This window comes from Salarias fasciatus, chromosome 23 (assembly GCF_902148845.1).
Source record: "Salarias fasciatus chromosome 23, fSalaFa1.1, whole genome shotgun sequence".
Taxonomy (NCBI): Eukaryota; Metazoa; Chordata; class Actinopteri; order Blenniiformes; family Blenniidae; genus Salarias; species Salarias fasciatus.
In genome coordinates, this window is record NC_043766.1 from 5,263,759 (window position 1) to 5,285,055 (window position 21,297).

Consider the following 21,297-nt stretch of genomic DNA (forward strand, 5'->3'; position numbering starts at 1 on the left):
CCAGTCATTCGTGCTTAATTGTTGATTCTAAAAACCTGTATGCGAGGACGTCCGTGGGTTTGCCGTGTAATGGACGAACATGCTCTACCGCAATTTAAGGCAAAGTGATCAAGTTTGATCCATATTCTTCATTTACTCTTATTTCTTTTGACTCAAAGTCAATACCTTGTGATCCCACTTCACTTCAGAACCAAAGTGTTTTGCACACCATTTATCATCTGAAGGTTCTGTATATATCTTAAGTAAACTGAAATGTGTAATTTGTGTAATGGTGCTTGTTGGGGAGGTTTAAAGGAGAGTATGGTGCTCTGTTTAGTAATTAAACGAGGTGTACGTATATCTCAACTTCTCAAAATGGCTGTCAAAGGAAAAAAAAAAATCTTCTTTTCTTTAAAAGGTGGTGCAGGTTATTCTGGTCTGGCATGCTCCACTCTGCACACTCCTGCAAAGAGGATGCAATTTTCAGCGGTCATGCCAACCTCAACATAACACCGGGCCGCTCTGGCCACTCCCTGCACGGGCCTGTGGTTAACGGCGCTCACCAGAGACGCGTAGGTTAACCCCAGCCCGCATGCAGGAAGCCCGTCAGCAGCCCGGAGACACCCTGCAGCTCCGCCCCGGGGGGGATTTCTACCGAGCGGAGCAGATACATAATCCAGCATGAACACCAGTAATTAGTTAATTGTTGAGCAAACAGCGCGCACTCAAAAGACGTGAAGACAGACATACTGTAATAGTTATGTGTCTGAAGGAAGCCAAAACCGCACATGGCAAGATTTATTGAGTCTGTTCAACGACCTGGATAATGAGAATAGCTCTCCGAGTCTTGGGTTGAGATGTTTGTGATTGTCGCAGAGTGAAATCCTGAGACGGCAGACGGGCTCTGCTGGGGACGGACGAGAGTCTCCGTGTCCACAGAGGGACGCCATGAGAGGTGCTCTTTAGTGTGTGGCTTTACAGATCAGAGAGTGGTGACTGTGGCCTCAGAAAGGGGGGGAAAAAAAAGAGCCTTAATTAGCCCTCACTCCCAGCAGACTGCCAACCAAAGAATAGAGGTTAAATTAACAACGAGAACCGAACGCCTTTAATCAACTCTCAAAGCCTTTTTTCCCCCTCTTTGTTCCCTTCCACCCTCCCAATGTCAACAGTTCACAAACACATAATTAGTGCGAGCGGAGGAAATGGATGTTTGGTAGGTGATGAGGTTTTACACATTTCAAAATACAAAAGTGTGAAGTGACAATTCACAGTCTCCAGATGCAGAGTAAACAGCTGGGAAGCGGGCATCAATCAAAGTAAATGACAAAACGGCCAAAGAAGGGAGAAAGGAGACCTTTACTGGAGTACATGAATACTTGTGTATTGAACAACAGTTAATAGGAACAAATGTAAACACGTACTGTTATGTGAACACACTCGACAAATCATCAGAAGCAGAGACAGGTCTCTGGAGTTTCTTTTCTCTCTCTGGATTGCAACACAAACTCGTGACAGAGAAACAGTAACACACTTCAAGCAACACTGTACTCCAAACCACAGGTCATGGGAAAGGAAGCAGCAGTCCAGCCTATTTGTAGTTTTACAAGAAAACAGAACTCTTTTTTCGTTCTTGTTATGTTTATAGTATCTGGCCATGACGTAAACAGAAATATTTCATTTGTGAGCTGTTGTGATACATGTCGAGCATGTTTCTTGTAGAGGCAGCAATGTGTTTTCTGATTTGGCACAGTCGATGGTGTGTGTGTGTGCATATGTGTGTGTGTGTGTGTGTGTATTTCCAAATCAAAAAGGTGCAACACAAATGTGTAAACAGGTAGAAAATCTAGAATACAGTCACACTGCTGGTAAAACGGGCTGAAATCTCACTTTTTTTTTTGTCCATATGTGACAAATATTTGACTGTTTTAAGTGTCCGAGTAAATATCACTTCCATATTTATTGCATTAGGAATATAAAACAACCTCCCTTAATACAAGGCACATAGTTGCAAGGAAAAAAACATTCTGCAAGAGTTTATGATCTATTTCCAGGAGGAACACAATCCTGTCTTAAATTTGAAGAAATGGCACTTCTGTAAACATATCTGTAAACTATACACTGGATTCTGATGGCAGCCATGTTTAACTACTCAAACCATGAAGAACACGTGTGATCCCAGGAGAGGGATGGAATGGAGTGTCTGGACCTGCAGAGTGAAGGTAGCTCTGAGGTAAAACTCGCCATGTAAAGGTTTCAGTCGAGCTTTTAGTGAAATGAGCATCAGTGAGGCTTTCAGACTGCAGTGAAGTACAACAACAACCGATCAGGAGAAAAGAAAGAGGTGGATAAAGTCAGAATAATGTTGAATGTCAAGAACAAAGACGAAATTTACAAGAAATGAAATGAAAAATGTTGAAATCTGTTGGAATGAATTCAGAATGTTGGAATGAAGTGAGAGGTCAGTCGACGTTAAGATGCTGAGAAAGAAGTCGAATGCCGAGAGTAAAGTGTGAATGTCAGAAATGAAGGCAAGATGTCAGGACAGGAAAGAAATAACAAATAACAAACAAAGGTTAAAATATTGGGAAATAAAGTAGAAATGTCTGAAATAAAGTTAAATAATGGATTAAAAGTTGAAAGATGGGAATGATGAGGAAAAGCAGTTGAAAAATTGAGCTGAACTGCCCGAGATACTTTTTAAGTTGTACTTCCGTGTATCGTTAATTCTGTTTTCTGAAATCGCTCCACGAGTGCACAGTACAGGGCATGCTCCAAGCTGCACAGGCAGCATGAAGCATGAACGTCATCTGAGGAGTGGGATCTGGTTTCCAGCGGCCTCTAGCTCTCCGTCTCCCCGTGGACGTTCTCCATGTGCACTTTGAGGTAGTCGTTCCTGGTGAACTTCTTGTGGCACAGCTGGCACTCTGCCATTGGCCGGTTCGGGTTGTGTGTCAACTTGTGTCTGCTGAGCATCTTCTTCAGACTGAACGACAGGTCGCACACCTGCGAGACAGAACCAACACATGCTTTTTAATAAGCCCATACACACTGCGACTCTCTTGTGATACTCCGTCAGAAACGGGCCGGTCTGATTTGTTAATTTGACACTCGGTGACAGAAATACCCCCCCCCCACCACCTTATTTTTTTTTTCTCCACAGACGTAGCAGGAGGTAATGCACGCTACTTAACATCCATCTTAAATGAGCCATTTTACACTGTACAAATGACTCCACGGGCCTCTATCAATCAGGATAATCCACCGTCGGCTGCAGTTTAACGTACAGCTCAGAGCGCCACAGCGTGTGTCCTCCTCGCTCCATCTGTGAGCAACTGCAGCGCCGTGAATTACACTCAAAAAAAACCTCATGTCTGGGTTAAAAAAAAAATAAAAAAAAAAGCAGAAGCGATCACACGATATATCGCATCCGTGGCCTCTCAGGTGGACATTAGCATTGATGTGCGATCGTGTTGTTGTGCACGACTCCGACAGGCTACAAATCAGATCCAGCGCTGGCAGGAGGAGCTCCGGTTTTTACAGAGTCAAGCAGTGACGGCAGCTGATGAGAGCGGGGCCTCCGCGTCTCGTCGTAACCCAGATGTTACTGGATGCTTCGACAACATTTTAATGCTGTTATGACAGACGCAGCGTCCAGAGCCCCTCCAGCTCGTCTGGAAAATGCTCCTGGAACTGTGCGATTCTTTTGTCTCACTCAAAATCCACCCCAAAATACAATCCACATGTTTTTTTGATTATCTCTAATACTTTAGCGCCGAATTATTTACATGAAAATGTCTCTCCTGGAGCTGGGGAAAAACCGTGCGGATGAATGCTGAAGGTTGCTGGATGACACTGTGTGGGGACGCCTCACTGACCGCGGATGGGACGCTGATTTAGTGGCATTTAGCAACACGGGTGTTAAAACTCAGACGATATTTGTGAGTCCAGTCTGGTATCATTTTTATTTCTTAACTTCAGGAAAAAGAGGATATTTGTTTCTAGAGTAACAAGTCAACCTTGTTGACAACCAGTCTCCAAAAACGGGGCGACTGCATCAGTAAACAAAATGATTTAGAAAGTAAGATTTTTGTCAATTGTGTCACTTTAGCTTCTTTGTGAAAATTAATTTGAAGAGTATGGTTGGAAATCACAGGTCAGCATTTCTCCCAGTTATTCACTTCAGGACTAAATTCTCACATCTGAAATGCAACCTGACTTTGTGTTTGTGGGGAGAAAACACAATTTCATTAGAATCTCCTCATGAATTTATTGAACTTGTTAATGAAGGTTTTCACTAGACTGTTCAAATCCGCTTGAACTGAAGTCAGCTACAGCGTATCTGGTTAGCAGCTGCGACATCTGCTAAGTACAGATTCACAGAATATATATGAGACATAACAAACCTAAAAATACTGCAAATCTCAATTTGAAGCTCATGTTCCAAATATCAGCAGACATACTGTAAGTCCCGGCTCACCACTAAAAATGCTTTATTGCCCAAAGAGTTTTCAAAAGGATTAGATTCTTAGGAAAATGCAAGTTATATGGATTTTTCTTCAATCCCAAGTGGATTTGTGAGCATCTATTGATAATAATAGTACTGTTTTTAAAACGTATACGTCACACTGAATCTGCGGAGATGTGAGTTTTGTATCTGAGTGGAAGATGTTATGACTCTTAGAAGTTATGCTTTGGGGCTTTCCTCCGTGGAGTTTGTATTTTCCTCCCTCTGTATGTCTTGATTCTCTCCCACAGTCGAAAAACATGTGTTGGAGGTCAACTGGTGGCTGTGAATCACCCGTAGGTGTGACGGGCGCTCGTGTCTCGGTAAAGGGCTTTCCGGCCGCCACTCGGTCAGCTGCGATCGGCTCTGACGTCCCCTGACTCCAACATTTCGGAGCGACCACGTCGGTGGACAAACCAACCCATCAGCAAGACCCGCTGTTTTCCCTTCAAGCCCCTCATGCTTTCATCAAAACTCTGCAAACCTCAAGAATAACACGACTACAAACACAATTCTTTCCAGATTTATACTATACGTGGGGAAGAATGGAAGAGTGTTATACAATATTTACTGTTCAGCTTTGATGTCTCTATAAAAAAAAAAAAAAAAAAAAAAGAATGTCCAGTGGAGCACAGGCTGTTTTCACTTAGAAGTTGTTCTTTTAGAAAAGCACAAAGAGCTGATCAAGAACTTCAAGCTGAGAAATAAAACAAAAAGAAATAAAACGTCGTCTGGTTGAACTTTCTTCAAATTTGATTCCAAGTGGTTCATGATTATCATCTGAATTATTCAGTTTAAGTCGGATAATGTGTTCAATGCATGCAGAGTGACAATTCTGACCACAACAATCTAAAACACCCATTCTTGACTCTTAAGGGATTCAAAATGGGACAAATACCAAGGTGACCTAAACTTAAGGATAGAAAAGTCAAATGAAATCATCCCTGTGTGCTAAATTGGAGAGACTCCCAAGAGGTGTTCTTGATTCCTCGTATATTAATGAGGCGATCTGAAAACATCAGGACTCCACTGAATGTTGATGCATTAAACATAATGTAAATTCTGCTTAAAAGCCCGCAGCGGCAGATCATTGGGCTTTATGGACAGCCATTACATAGAGGAGTTCTGTGACTCTAATTCCCCTCTTTAAGACTTTCTCAGGACAGTTGCGGCTTTCCAGATGAAACGCACAAAATATTAAACCACTTCCACCATGTTTCCAATTTGCACAAATGGTGATTAAGCGCAGCACTGAAAGAAGTTCAGCTCCAAACACTGACAGCGAATTCTGTCGCGTGTTCTTTCAGCGATCTCTGAGAATAATTACTCTTCCAACAGTATTATAAGCAGAGGGTAATTTCTCCCTCTGATCCTCTCAACGTGTTTACGTGAGATCAGCGCGCTCGGCCCCTCCAGAGGAGCCAGATCGCTATCTGCCTCAAACTGAGCCACAACTCATCCACACATCTGGCCCGGTGCCAGAGCACCAGTGCACACAGACACACACACACACACACACACACACACACAGATAAACACAAGTAAAAATCAAGACAGGAAAGTGGCCGGTTCAGGCCGGCTGGACACTCACGTCACACTGGAAAGGTTTCTCCCCCGTGTGGGTTCGCATGTGCTCGTCCAGTCCTCTCTTCTGGCTGAAGGCCTTGTTGCACTCGCTGCATTTATACGGCTTCTCCTGCAATGACACACACATGCACACACACACACACACACACACACACACACACACACACACACACACACACACACACACACACACACACACACACACACGCACACATACTCAATGTAAAGAGGGCCAGTCATCGCTGGATGTGAACAATATTTAAAACAATAATTCTCCAAGTTTTAGGCACATATGGAGGAAACCTGGAGGAAGAAAGTGTAATGACCCACACATGTGTGCGCACACACACACACACACACACAGAAAAATAGAAACACAGCAGAGAGGAGAACACTAGAAGATGTGGAAATATCCCCGCAATGTGTTCACTTTCTCACACCGCTGCCCTCTCACTTCACACCCCGGCGTTCTCCCTGTGAGCCTGTGAAGATATGAAATGAAAGCGCGCACAGCCCCTGCAGTAGAGAGGAAATGACCGGCGCAGGGGCCATCAAAAACACATGGATTCCTCAAAAGAGTAAGGAAAACACAGAACAGAAACTCCTTTTGAACGCGTATCGCGGCGCGGGCACTCTGGGGCTGTAGGATATCACTCCTGCGTCTCCACACCTCATCGGTTTACCAAAGAACATTTCCTCTGCGCCTTCTGGAGGCCCGTCTCAGTGTCCGTCAATGCAACTATCTCACAAATGTGTGTGTGTGTGTGTGTGTGTGTGTGTGTGTGTGTTTTAAGGAAGGTGGACAGTAGGCGTGTGCTGTCCAGTGTGAGAGGAAGCAGCAACACCTAAAAGGGCTGAGGAAAAATGGCGAGCGCAGAGATAGCCAGGAGCCGGTTCCCAGTGTCACCCTTTGGGAGGCTGTTTTTGACAAGTCTTGCTGATAGCAAAGGCTCTACCCATTTAAAGCTTAGTTACCATGGGAACAAGGGTGAATGCAGGAAGTAAGGGTCCTGGGAAAGGCGCTATCATGTAGGCGGGGCGAGGAGCGCCCAGTGACACCAGATACAAAAGGAGGTAGAGATCAGGTTCACTGCCCGCGCTGCGCGCCTGTGAGGGACTTAAAGTACGCAACTGTTTGTGCACATGTGAGGGGATAAAGGGCGACAATGGAAATAGAGCTGTGTTTGTGTGTGTGAGGAGGAAGCGCGCTCTGTCCTCCTCACTGTGATGCAAATGTCCACCTAAATCCTCAGCTTTAACAAGCATCGCCTCCTTTTTTTTTTCTCCCCCTCCAATCGGGGGTTAAACGAAAGGGAGAAAGTGATGCAGGGTCAAAGTTCGGGGGTCCAGAAGCACATGGACGGGTGATGTGGTGTACCCAGAATGCATCCTGTGACCCCGGTAACATCGAACATCTGTACCTGGTGACCTTCGCTCTCCGGCAGCTGCTCACCTCCTGACCCTTGACCTCTCAATCTGACCACTCTCTCGTAAGAGCACATCTATAAATGTGAGGATGGAAGCTTGTTTACTTTCTCCCACGAAGCCAACCGTCTCATGTGACAGTAAATGCGCAGGTATTTGCAAGGCAGCATGCTAACGGGACAGGAGCAGGACTGCTTCAGGCTTCAGGAATCAACCAACAGCCTTCAGAAGTCCGACGGTCTTCAGAGCTGCTGCAGGACCGTCTCCAGGCAGGGCCCGGCTGTGAGCCCTCCGCTGGGTCCAGACTGAGACGCCACCGCAGCTACTGAACAGTAGTTAGTGCAGACATTTGTCATCCAGTTAGTGAGCCTCAGGCTCTTCTTGGATTGTTTAATCTGTGGGTCACAGTACAAACTCACAGACATTTATCACATCTAGTTCCACAGGTGTAGCTGTTATTGGGAAATACACTGTGAAGTTGTTAATCGCCATCATTTTCATCCGTCTCAGGTATGTTTAGAGTGAATATGCAAACACAAGCTTTACCTTGTGGAAAAAGGCTGTTTGTGGTTTTTGAACACGTCACAACGAGAGTGTTGAATTGACAACGCAAGGGTTTAAAGGGCTTTGGCTGAAGTTAAAGTGTTTCACCGGATTTAAGTGAACCAACCATAAAGCACATCCGGAACAGATGTGTATTTATATGGACTTCTGTATGTTGTCCCTACACTGGTTTTATGTCAAATTATGCTATTGTGTTGATTAATGACATATTGCCTGTCTGTTCGTGTGTGTATGTGTGTGTGTGTGTGTGTGTGTGTGTGTGTGTGTATATGCATCCTGTAATGACCTGCTCAGAGTGGCATCAGCTCTCGTAACCAAAGCCATAACTTCAATAAAACTGATAATTAACGGAGAGATTTTATGGACTTCAGTTCTTTGGGAATAAATCCAAAACATGGTTGGTGACAAAGAAAGAAACTAAAAATGGCGTGATAACATTTTAGAGCCGTTGTAACTGTGAACAGCTGTGTCAATACTGAATCCCCAAGTTAAATTAAATGTAACTTTCTATAAATTAGTTGCTGCAGTTGGAAAATGTACTGTCGATATAAACTTTAAGTTCCTTTTGCTTTTCCCAAATACATCTCAGCACAAGAGCATTAAAACGTGAAATGTCAGCCGTTCGCACCGCTGTGCCCCAATGTTGGTTTGCAGTATAAACACACAAACTGGAGTCGTGTCTCCGGTCGTACTCGTTCAGCCAAATGGCGTTAGTTTTCCACCGCCGTGACTTCATCTGGCTCTGCTGTTTGTAACAGTTCAGCCCATATTTCAGGGAGCCGTGAGCAAAGGCAGATCTGGGAACCGTAAGAACTAAACATCAGTCAGTTTAATCAGTAGCGCTGTAGGAAATTATACCTGCCCGCTTCGACTAACCTGGGCCGGATACCTCCCTCATCAGCACACGGGGAGCTGAGAGCTGTGCTCTGGACAGCGTTAAAAAATCCAGCAGAACTTTAAAATGAAGCATGTGGACGGGGCCGGACCGTCGCAGTCAAAACCTGCAGAGGCTGACGATGGAAACTTATGATGAAACTGATATTAGGTCTCATTTGTCAAATGTGACACTTAACACACACGTCCAGATGGTCTCGAGGAGCTCATGGAAAGTGTCCCTTCGGTGAAGAAAGTGAGGCAGGGAAATGAAATTGGGAAATGATCTCATGACGTCCAGCGAGAAGCCTACGTTCTCCTTTCTCCACCCCAGACACGTCCTTTACGTCCATATTTCCGATCCATCAAAGCAACGTCCACTGAGGAGATTTACTGCATTTGCACAACGCCGAATACTGTTTTTACAGAAGTTACTGTATAAATGTGGGGAGTCAGTTCATTTTATAGACTAACATCATCACCTGTGTAGGAATGACCCTAAACTTCACCGGGGGAGGGAGTGTCACTTGTGTTTGAGAGAGTCTTGACACAAAAAAACCTGTAACATAGAGTTCAAGATGGCTTGATAAACCTCAGAGGAGACCCGAGAGACGGCGTCACTTTCACTCTTTCTTTGTTAACACCCTTTCACTGTCGTGTCATTCTTATCTCATCTGTATTTTGTACGGAAGCTCAAATATCTGCCAACCCATTTAGGTTTTGAGGTCAAAAAGAATTTTATTACACTCAGTCGGCCGGTTTGTGTCTTAGGATGCAGCAAAATAAAGAGCGACAACATCCTGTGTACAGACTATGTTACCTTGAGAGGGAAAAAGATCAATTTAGTCTTTTTTAAGAGTGGAATGAAACAATTCATTCTTACTTACTGCGAATGTGGTAAACTTTAACTTGTGCATTTAATTTCAGTTATTCTTTCAACCTCAATCTCCAGTTATATTTGTGTATTTTGTATTTCATGAATAATTCAGTTTCAGAAACAAGAGAATTTTGGTGAACCTCTCTCCATCTTCACATCTGACAGGCTGTGCCGCTGTGAAACACTCATTACAGCCACTCATGAGACTCACCTGTTGGGAGGAAACCCTTGTGAAACTACACCAAACAGTAAAAGCATTACGTATGCTTCTTTTTTGGATTAACTGAAATGTATCAAAGTCGTTAATATGTCTTTGATCAACTCGTAATATAAACAAAAAATTCACATGTGAAAAAAAAAAAATCTTGCTTTGTCTCCACAGCAGATTGTGAAGTTTTCATTAACAGAGAATAACAAGTTGTGCACTGCAAACAACAAAAAAACGGAGTCAGATGGAGTGAAACTTACGCGAGTGTGTGTGCGGATGTGCATCTTCAGGCCGTCGTTCTTGCTGAATGCCTTGTCACAGTAGGGACACTGGTACGGACGCTCGCCTAGAAAACACAATCATCAGCATACATGAGACTCTGCAGCATGCAAATGAAACTGGGCTTGAAACTCATGTTGATGTTTGAGAAATATCTCAGAAATGTTAAACTCATACACTCACTGGAGGATCTCTTAATCCCGTCTGCTGTCCCCTTTGAGACTTTATGAATAAAATGTAATTTTATACAAATGCACTTAAAACAGTGCTATTTTTCAGTGGCGCCACTTTCTTCAGCTCGGCTCAGCTTTGCCTCAGCCAGGTTTTGTAGCCATGGAGAGAAGGACTGGTTTACTGTTTCCGCCCAGCATTTGGGAGACTATTACAGTTTCTGACAAGGTTTCTGTAACAAGATTTCTTGCGGCATTTGCACTGATGAAGCATAGGTAGGACTCAATTTCCCCAAACTCCACGTTGATTTCCTTTCTGCTCTGCTCCGTGCGGTAAACAGCTTAGTCACCTCGAACCACGGCTACACAACTCTGCAGAACTGACTGACAACACGGAGGCTACATGTTTTTAGTCGCATAGAAACGACTTAAAAATCCTCGGTAGCATTACGAGAGTAAATAAACTCCATCTCAAAGAGTTTCTTCTACTTAGAAAATGATAAACTAATTTTGATTTTTTTTTGTCTACCTCCTCTTCTACCCATGCAAACCTCTGCCTGGAGACTACTTCTTCACAATGCGTTCAGTCAGTCTGAGGCTTGAAGATCACTTCAGCTTCTCAATGCCGGCCTTGTATTTTCACAGTATGAACCGAAGGTTATAATAAGATTTCCATAACTGCAACATTACACAGGGCAGAAACCCCCAAGGCCCACAACAGAGGAGCACGGCTCTCCAAGGAAAAAAAAAAAAAACATCAAACCATACTTATGCCACACACACACACACACACACACACACACACACACACACCAGCAGAGCGAAGGAGCAGCACCCAGGTACGAGCTGCGACTTCTGTCGCTCTGCTCAGACGCGAACGTGCCTGCTGGTCGAGTCGGTGTCATTCCTGAGCTTCTCATTTCTGATGCACACTGACTTTCCACTGCAGAACTGGCTGCACTCCGTGGCTTGTTATCTGAGCTCGGACTGGCCAATAGTTTAGGAGAACATCAGAGGCAGTGTGGCTTCTCCCCGGCGGATCAAAAGCAGTCCAGCCAAACTCCTACAGATCCTATCGGCGCGCACGCCGCTGACGACAAAGAGAAAGTGACAGGCTGTCAATCAAGCACTCCACTGACACATGGATCTGTTTACCGCGCACTGATCCACGGGCCAGATATGAGCCTCAGAACTGATTGCTAATCTATAGAAGGGATGTGAGGTAACATGGAGACGTGTGCAGAAATTAAAGATTCAGAGACGGGGAAACATCAAATAAAATGGACAGGAAAGAAAAATTCAGCTCCAATAATTGCCTAATTTATTTCATATGGTGAAAACTAAGGATTAAATACACTTCTGTGTCCAGAAAATGAAAAATGCACCAGGGAAAGACCCCCCTATGTATTTTCTTATAGCTTATATTTTTCTTAACCATGGAGGAGTTACTCTATGATACTGACCTACAAGCCTATAGCACAGTTTAATAAAACGCTGACGAGAGGAGACACGTACAGATACTCATTTGTTGCCTCATTTCTCATCGCTGTAACATAATATGTCTTCAGTGACTAATTGCTGAACAGCCAAGTAAGTCATTTTATTGATGGGGGAAATGTTTTGCCCCTTTAAGTAATAAGGTTAATTGGCTGAGCTTCCCTGGGATTCAAAATGCAAAGATGCTTATTGAATCAGAAAGCCCTTCCTGGGAATAGATGAGAGGAGTAATATTATCGCTCTGTTATAAACACGACTGTGCTGTAGAAATATTCCTCTCCTGGTTCCCACATCAAGTCCAACTCCGGTTCAGCGGCCACGTTGTGAGACTTTTGTCGGAGTGCAGGTGGGAGAGAATGAGCCACGCCACTTTCATCGACAAAGCATGATTATTTCTGTTTATACGAAATGAACTGTGGCCATTAATGAAGGAATTCACATTAGCTGATTCATCTTGGACTCATTTACAGAGAGAAGGAGAAAAGCAAAGCAAAGCACGTCAAGAAAATTCTCCATGTTGCTGAAGTTATCACCCTCGAATCTTGATTAAAAAGTTTTGGAAATGCTGTGATAAAAAGTGCAGGAAAAGGGAAAAAAAAGGTCTAATAAGTGGATCTGTGCTGTTGGAAAGAACATTTAGATCTAAATATGCGATTGATGTCTGAACAAGCTGTACCACGGGCCTAATGGAAAACTTGAACACGGTGCACACTGTGTAGACAGAGTAACCTGTGGACCAACAAAAGAAGGTGCTACAAAAAAAGAGTAACAATCAGTGCAAAGATATTTCTGTTCTTAAACACAGCATCAGGAAAACCTTTGACTTTTTCATAAAGTTATTTCGCTATCCTTGTAACTTTCATTTCCCTCTATTCCATCTGGTGGTACAGTGGTTCGTCGCTGAAGCTTGCAGAGCTGCATGTTCTCCACGTGCGTGGCTTTCTCTGGGTTCTCACATGCATTTAGTGACCCTGAAATTCTCAGCTGGTTTGAGAGTGTGTCTGTGTCTCTGTTCGACAAGTGACGGACTACTGACCTGTCCAGGATGTGTCATACCATCAAACCATTAGTCAGCTGGGATTGGCTCCAATGAATGATGCATAAAAAGAAATCGGTCTTGTTCAGCGTGATCCTGACAGTGTGTCGATCTGCGATACCGAGCCCTACAGACTACCTCACCGTGAAGAGCCGACGTGGACCTTCTGCACACAAATCATTGCGAAACTCAACAGATTCCCTCCAGATGCGATGCACACCTGTGTTTATCAATCCTGGTCCTGCAGAGCAGTTTCACGGAGTCAACTAATGATGCGCCAAACTGTTTGATAATAATAAATTGGTCAAAGAAGACATCTTCTTCTTAAGTAAGTATATTGGATGTGCATTTTCCACATTATCATTTGACAAATGTTTTGAGGCGTTTATCTTCTTGACCAGTGAAGTGTCTGCGTCTTTCAACTGGAAAGTTACAACCGCCGTCATGTAGCAGTTGTACGAGTTGGGGTCTAAACCCGCCGTAAACCTCCCACAAGAGGGCTTCAGAGGAGCACGAGGAGGATGGCTGTGACACACGGCAATAAAGTGAGTAACCTCAGGTCGGAGTGGAGAGGGTTAACGTGACACATGTGGACTGATTACACATAGTGAAACATGTGCAGCGGGGCAGCTCTGCCTTCTGTCCCAAAAATCCCCCTCCTGCGCAATTTCAGCCTCTAGGAGGCCTTTTGTTGACAAACAGGAAAATCTGAATCCCAGATGTGTTTTGAGACAGAGGAGAGCAAATCCTATGTCTTATGTAGCATGTGTGGTATCGGGTTAAGGCCCGGCACTAGCCGTAGGGAGTCCTGGGGAAGGCATTAGTGTGCTAATAGCGCCGGAGCACAGTGTGCTAGTGTACTCTGCGGCTTGGATCACATCCCTCCCAGGAGCTGGATATTGTCAGTTAATACGCAACGCAGACAACCACACCCTCCCAACACCGAGGCTAGCAATAAGTGCTCACCAATTCACCTACTTAACCTATACACTCTTGGGCTCCCAACATGTGCATCTCATCTGGAAAACGCAAACAGAGAAGATGATGGGACTCAACATATTCAAAGACGTCGCTTGTAAATACAGTCAATCATACCTCAGGTATCCCACTCGGGATGACTTTCAGTCAACGGTTGGGGGCTTTTTCGCATCGCTTCGGCCTTACGAGGATTAGGCCGGAGCAGCAACACCCCGTAGCTAAATGGGAAGTAAACAAACACGAGTTGGAGACCGCGGCGGTAACAATCCTGCCACTTCGGTGGGTGCAATTCGTGCGAGGGGCTCGGTGTCTGTTCCGCCGAGTGTTACTGTAACTGGAAACCCTCCACTTATTCTCCAGATTGAGCCAGATTGTTTGGGGATTATGAGGGGTGGCTGCACCGCTGAGCCAGGGCTTTATATGTGTGGAGATGGTAACTGATTTAGCATGTGCTGAAACAGTACACCATCTCTTTGACCCCGGGTGTCTCCCCCGACCCCCCCGCTGTGGCCCTCACACTCCACGTCTGCTAATCGATCCGTTTGGCACCCCTCGTGTGTTGTATATGTGTGTGCGCGCACGGGGCCTTGTGTCTGGTTAGCAGATGGTCGGCTTTGCCGTTTTCTTTCCTGGTTTTTTTTTTTTTTTTTTGCCTGCCCAGGCGGCGTTTTGTGTTATGGAGAACGCTTTGTAGCTTCGGGGCTCCGGTCTGAAAGACATTAGCGCTGTCCGTCAGAAATTAATTCCCGGCTTCCTCCGGTTCGGGCAGACAGTGGCCCTCCACTGTCCTTCCCTCTGCCGCCCCGCGCCGCATGCCGACAGGGGCCACCGAGGTAACGTGATATCAGTGTGTTGAAGATGATAAGAGATCGCCTTTGATGAGCCGTAGAAACGCCCAACAACTTTTACACTTGACCTTTCCATTACAGAAGGGGTCTCAGTAGATTTCTCCACTTCCTCAAACAATTCACTTAAACTGGGCCGTGTGTGACAGTTCCTTCTATCACACGGATCCACATCCGAGCAAAAGCGCCACACATGCAGCAAATCTGAGCCTGACACGCGCCTCAACGGCCAGTCCTCAATCCAAAACCAGCGCCCAAAAAGAGAGCTCCGTCTGCTATGGCGAACCCCAATTCATCACGGAGACACACAATAATTCACTACAAGGTGATTTTGCTTTACAAGATTGTAACCATGACCACAGTCAAGACAAACAAAGTCATCTGTACGTAAATAGGTTCAGTGATCCCAGAGTTCTGCCAGATGTCAGTTTGGGGGCAGCTGTTGTGTCGTGAGATCGCATAAAGCTGCAGAGCGTTGCTTTAGAAAACATCTAAATGTGGCTGTATATAATTACCACAACAAATGACACTGACATTGAGACGATTAATAACCTCTGTGTAGAATCGGCAGCGAGCCTAAAGTGGTCCGAAGACATTAGGCCCCGAATTTACTCAAAGAACAGACTTTCTTCTCTGATGCCACAGGGCGATCTCTGCTGCAGCCATTCTGTGTAAAATAAACAACAGACAATGCATCGAGAATATTAGGATTTTGGCAGAGGTATGAGCATAATTACACCAATGTTTCGAAATTACCGTGGCAATGATTTGCTGAGGTTATAACGCTGCATGCAGCATACGACTGCAACGTAAATGTTCAGATCATGGAAGCAGATCTTGGAGCAATCACAATGTATTAAAAAATAAATAAATAAATAAATAAAAAAGCTTCTCCAAGGAAAGTGAGACACTGACACATCTGGATCATCCTGTATCCACAGTACACCCGCTCACCTTTAGGGAAGCTTGCATCTTTTATCTACTTTTGTCTACATACCCGTATTTTCATTGGTTAACGAATCCATTTCTTTTCAAGACAGAACTGAGCTGACTCCAGGAAAGTGTCAGAGCAACATAACCTGCACATTATTTAGACCAACCTAAATGAAAGGGACAACTGAATGTAATACGAGTAACTGTCACAAGTAACTAGTTGCTTTTGATGTGATGTGCTAGACTGAACTTACAGCTTCTTAAAGAAGCAGCCAGCAACTTTATAAAACTACTTCAGCTCCTTGCAGAGCACGTAATGACAGGACAGGATAGAGGTCGTCTGATTTGATTGAGAACTCACTGACAGACTCCAAAATCCATTTTACGACTGGAGTCTCCATTAATTACTCCTGTGCAGAGCAGAATGTTGTTGCTCAACATGCTGAGTGAATCCATGCAACATTTCTCTTCAACTTAATTTGAATTTGATGAACATGTGCTCCTTTCCAGACAGCTTCTCCGTCTCGCTCTTTTTCTCTTTTTGTTTTAATGGGAGGACTTGCTGCAGTCCAGACATTTCGAAACATTTGGAGTTCCATTAAACAAGAAGTCCAGAAAAAAAAAAGACGCATGACTGCAGAGTCGAATCAGACACAATAATCTCTGAAAACAGTAAGAACTGGCCTTCTCACATTGTCATAATTTTCATAAATTGAAAACATACAAATTCCATCAAAAGAGGCCTCCGCTAAGCACCGAACTTAATAAAAGACATTACGGCCATCAAACATAAAATGTGCCAATATATTTTATTACATGGTGAAATTCCTTCAGCTATTGACAATTTTGGCGAGTCCATGCCACATTTTAATAATTTAACCAACCCCAGGATACAGTGACGCACCAACACACAGCAGAATGAACACACAGCGTTATGTTGAGCAGGAAGACGGAAACTCAGGGACATGTGGACTGGATCAGAGCTGACGAATGTGAGAAGGTGAGAACGAAGCTCAAAAGTGTGGTTTGACTAAACAATTATTTTGTCTTTTTAACTACTTATGAGAAAAAAAAACAAGCACCTGAAAAATAATAGCTAAGACATTAAAGATTTTAATGCCTGTTTTCAATGCTTATGTTTTTGAAAACATTCACACATTAGCAATCAGTATATGACAAGATGTTAATGAATAATGAAGCTGCTATATGAGAATGACAGCAATGCAGTTGTATTTACAGTACTATATGGAACAACTAACAGGCCCCATGTCTGGGTCTGCCAAGGCCAGGGCATTTATAGAAAGCTAGAAAATTGATTCAGTGTATTCTGTTTCATTTTTCTGCTTAATAAAATTACACTGAACAGAGTTTTTAAATGTTTTACACGAGACGATCATCATGAGCAAGCAGCTTGTAAATGTGACAAGTGGAAATGGAACGACTAAGAAACCGTACATGAAGCTGATCTCTACAAGAGCTGAGATGCAAAACGCCGGCTTGTTGTAATTCTTTTTCTGATTCCTGCTGCCAACGCGCCACGTCATATGCTGTCAGTGTGACGGCCCGTCGCCGGCCTCTGTCAACATTTCCCTTGGCACAAATAACTTTAATGGCCCCACTCCGCTTATTCACCACAGCGTGGCACGTGGTGGGAAAATGTGCTCTCACCAGGCTCCGATGGTGAGAAGATCATATTCTCTCCATGGCGCGGCCGAGAGGAATCATTTTTTAAAATGATAGAAACATCCATCATGTCTGCTGAGCTCCACCACGTCCTCCTCCAGCTTTCTGACAGCCCGGGCTTTATTGGCTGTCTGTGATCTCATAAAGGCAGCTCCCAGCGAAGACGCATGCCTCTGCGGCACTACAGCTAATTTGTTTGAGCTTAACACGATGTTCTAACCAAATTCAATTGAAACCCGGTCCAGGGCAAATATACAGTACATGACTTCTCAGCTAATCGGTTTTCTTTCGAATTCCTTTTGACTTGTTTCACACCTTTGTCACCATTTTCCCCTCATAAAGCTCAAGTGTTTGGCTGTAAAATGATAGGGAGAGGAAATCTCTGAGGAATCCTCACAAAGTCCTCAGTGTTTAACAGGTAAATAATCAACGCTGACTTGTTCCTGTGAAGCAGGAAGACAAACAAGGTCAAGCTTTCCTGTCCGCAAACTCCAGAAACTGCCGTTTTAAAGGCCTCCGTCTCGGCTGGTGGCCGTCTTTAAGAGATGGACAACTGAAAAAGACGACATCCTGAAGATTTTACGTACATCGACAGGGTCCCTTTATGATCCCGGTGATCTACTTACACAGAAGATGAGTTACATGAGACTCGTGAAATTACCCCCTCACTGTTTGTGATGAATCTCCTCAGGATTGTCAGTCAGGGAACGGCTCAGAGCTTACCACCCCCCCATAGCTCCCCCCAAACACACACCCACACACACACACACACACACACACACAGAAACACAACAAACAAAAAAAGTCCACAGCCTATAGAATGAGGCGACAGATTTACAGCCAGTCAGGGTCAAGGGTCATCCGGCTGGATGCTTTCTTGGAGTGGTCTTTTCTCTCCTTGCTCCTTTCTTTCTTTTAGGTGTCCCTTCGGCTCCCACCCCTCCCCCAGCATTCCTCTCTTTTGTTTATTCTATATAAATACAATCAGACTGGGCTCGCGGACCACACCGGCATATACCCCCTCAACCCCTCCCCCACCCCCTTTCTACCAGTTTGTCCTTCAAACAGACACATGTACGCAAACACGGGCATACACAGCTCGCGCACACACACACACAAAGGGCGCTGTTGACAGAGTGTGGTCGGCTTGTCAGTGGACCAGCAGTCAGATGTACACATGGTGTGACACTCGGGTCTCGTAAACAGCTGGAGAGAAAGTGTGATATCGGGAAGTCAGGTTCACTGGAAGATGGGCCAAAGGTGCACAAAGCAGAGAGCTGAAGAATCGCCTGAAAGTCCGCTTGATGATAAACTGCTGCCATACAGGTGAAAAGGACAGCAGGACACACAGGAAGTGTGAGGGGGGGGGGGGGGGGGGGGGGGGGGGGGGGGGGATGACACAGAAAAAGACAAGAACGTACGTGAGGGGAAAAGTGGGTGACAGCCTGAAGCGGGTAAAAAAAAAAAAAAAAAAACCTCCAAAGAATAAGAAACAGGGAGTGAATCCAAAAAGTGTGTGCGTGCGTGCGTGTGTTCTTGTATTTCTATCCTTGTCGGGGCCAAATGTCCCCACAAGGATAGCAAAACGTGGAACGACGTGCCTTGTGGGGACCTTTTTCCGGTCCTAAGTAGGAGAAACAGTGTTTTCTTGACCATGTTGTTGTTACTGAAAAAAGTAAAAGTGCAAAAACATTTCTTTAGGGTTAGGCTTTGTTGTGGTGTGGGTTAGGGTTAGGGTAAGGGTCAGGGTTAGGGGCTAGACATGAATGGGAGTCAATGGACGGTCCCCACAAGGATAGAAATACAAGACTGAGCGTGTGTGTGTGTGTGTGTGTGTGTGTGTGTGTGTGTGTGTGTGTGTGTGTGTGTGTGTGTGTGTCCATGCCAGGTCTCTGCACCAGTCTGTTGGTAAGGAAACACACAGGAATGTGTAGCTTTTCCAGTTTAAGGCAGTTTAATGAACATCCAGGGCTCTATTTTCCTGGTGTTGCAGGAGGCTGCTGCAGCAAAATGATGCAATTCTCTAACATTAAGACGCGCTCTCCTTCATCTCGTTTGGGCCCGTTGCTCGATGTGTGCAGGGCGGATGGTGTGAAGATGGTGTTTTCAGATGTGACTCATGAGTAGCTGGTTACATTTCACTCTTGATTATGTGGCAAAAACAGGAGAGGACGGGGTGTGTTTCTGATGCAATGACAGGCCGACAGTCCCTGTAAGCGTTCGCCAGAATCCGGTTCTCTCTAATAAAAACACCGTAGGCAGCTGATTAGCTTGTCCAAGCAGTGTCTGCTTTCAAACTATAGTATTACTAGAGCATATGTGAATGCGTCCACCAACCAGCAACGCTCACTACATACAGCATGTAATCATACTCTGATGTCCGTTTGGGAAGGAACTGACGTGGATGTTTTGGTATAAAGGAACAAGTCACGAGAACGTTTTGTTGTCTTGAATACTTTTGCAGTGGAAAACAAGCTGCCAAAGATGAAAAAAAACAATCACATTTCATTTTTCACAAGTAGAATGAGGTCAAAATATGGATATTAACAATCGCAATATCGTCAGTTCAGTTCTCCAGAGTACGAGGAATCATTTCAACCAAATTTGATATTTGCAGACAAAGTGACAAAAAAGTGACTGCGACCTTGACCATTGGCTTTAAACAGTCCAAAATCAGTTCCTCTACAATTCAAACAAGTGTGGAAAAATTGACGAAACCACAAGAGTTTAAAAAAAAAAAGAAAAGATTTAAAAAATGAAAAAATAATGTAAGAAACGCACCAGCAGAAAATGCCTCAGGCCTGTTGTTGTCACAAGCACGGCGGTGTGGTAGCAGAGAACGTAAAAGAAAACAATTTTTAGACCTTCACAGGAGTACGACGCAGAGTTAATGAAAGTTTGTCATATGGTTAAGAGCTATCTGCATAATAAAGACTGCCTATACATTTTCAGCATTGAGGTTGAAGCGATGATATGGGTAAATAAGGTAATAAACCGTAACTCTCATCTGCAGACCGTTTACAGTCGCTTTGATGAGTTAAAATCTTTTTTATTAGCAGTATTGTTCCAATAACTGCCACATACAGATTGTAAACAGCTGTCAGAGCGCAATTTACACACCCTGATAGCAAAAACACAACATGCCTTGTTCAAGTGTTGTTCTTGTTTCCACATTGCGACTTAAAAGCCCATAAAACATCAAAGTCGGAGCAGGAAAACAACAAACAGTGGTTTCATGTGGAGATTGAAATGAGCTGGACTGGTTGGTGGATCAGCACCGACATGATGGAGGAGATGTACTTCATTTGTAGAAATGAGATTTACAAGAAAAAAAGAAACACTGTCTCATTGCGAGTTATAGATGACGGAGTAAACTCAACGTTCGCAGCAGCGACAGTACAGATGCTGGCCACGTCTTTCACAAAGCTCTTTTCTTTTTTTCTTTTTTTTTTAGGGTTTTAAATTTTCTTCACATCTTTTTAAATACTTTGATAGTCTTGTATTTCATGTGAAAGCACTGTACAAATCAAAGTTGCTGTAGTTATAAATGAACGCACATTTCACACTAAGTGAAAAACGGGGGCGATGGACTTTGAAACGCCGCTTCACGTGCTTCACTTTGGCGCTGCGGCTGACGCTAACAGCAGCTGAAGCGAGGCTGATTTAACAAAGCGAAGGGCCACTGACCTGTATGGCTGCGGATGTGGACCCGTAGCGTGCCGTTGCTGGCAAACTTTTGTCCACAGTAGGGGCAGATCTTCTCCTTCTCCCCGGTGTGTGTCTGTCAGACAAATGATAGAAAAAAAAAAAAAAAAAAAAAAAAGGCACATATGGTGGAGGTTAGGGAAAACATTCGTAA

The 21,297-nt window shown here is 44.3% G+C and overlaps 1 protein-coding gene across 1 annotated transcript in view; it reads right to left on the reverse strand.

Moving 5' to 3' along the window:
- Positions 1-1,612: 1,612 nt before the first annotated feature.
- prdm5 (PR domain containing 5) overlaps positions 1,613-21,297 on the reverse strand; it is a 38,175-nt gene continuing 18,490 nt past the window's right edge. Inside the window, exons 13-16 of the mRNA XM_030083309.1 lie at positions 21,126-21,219; positions 10,278-10,363; positions 6,075-6,179; positions 1,613-2,982 (exon numbers count right to left, since the gene is read on the reverse strand). Coding sequence (XP_029939169.1) covers positions 2,818-2,982; positions 6,075-6,179; positions 10,278-10,363; positions 21,126-21,219 — 450 coding nt within the window. The 3' untranslated portion in view covers positions 1,613-2,817. The remainder of the gene's footprint in view (positions 2,983-6,074; positions 6,180-10,277; positions 10,364-21,125; positions 21,220-21,297) is intronic.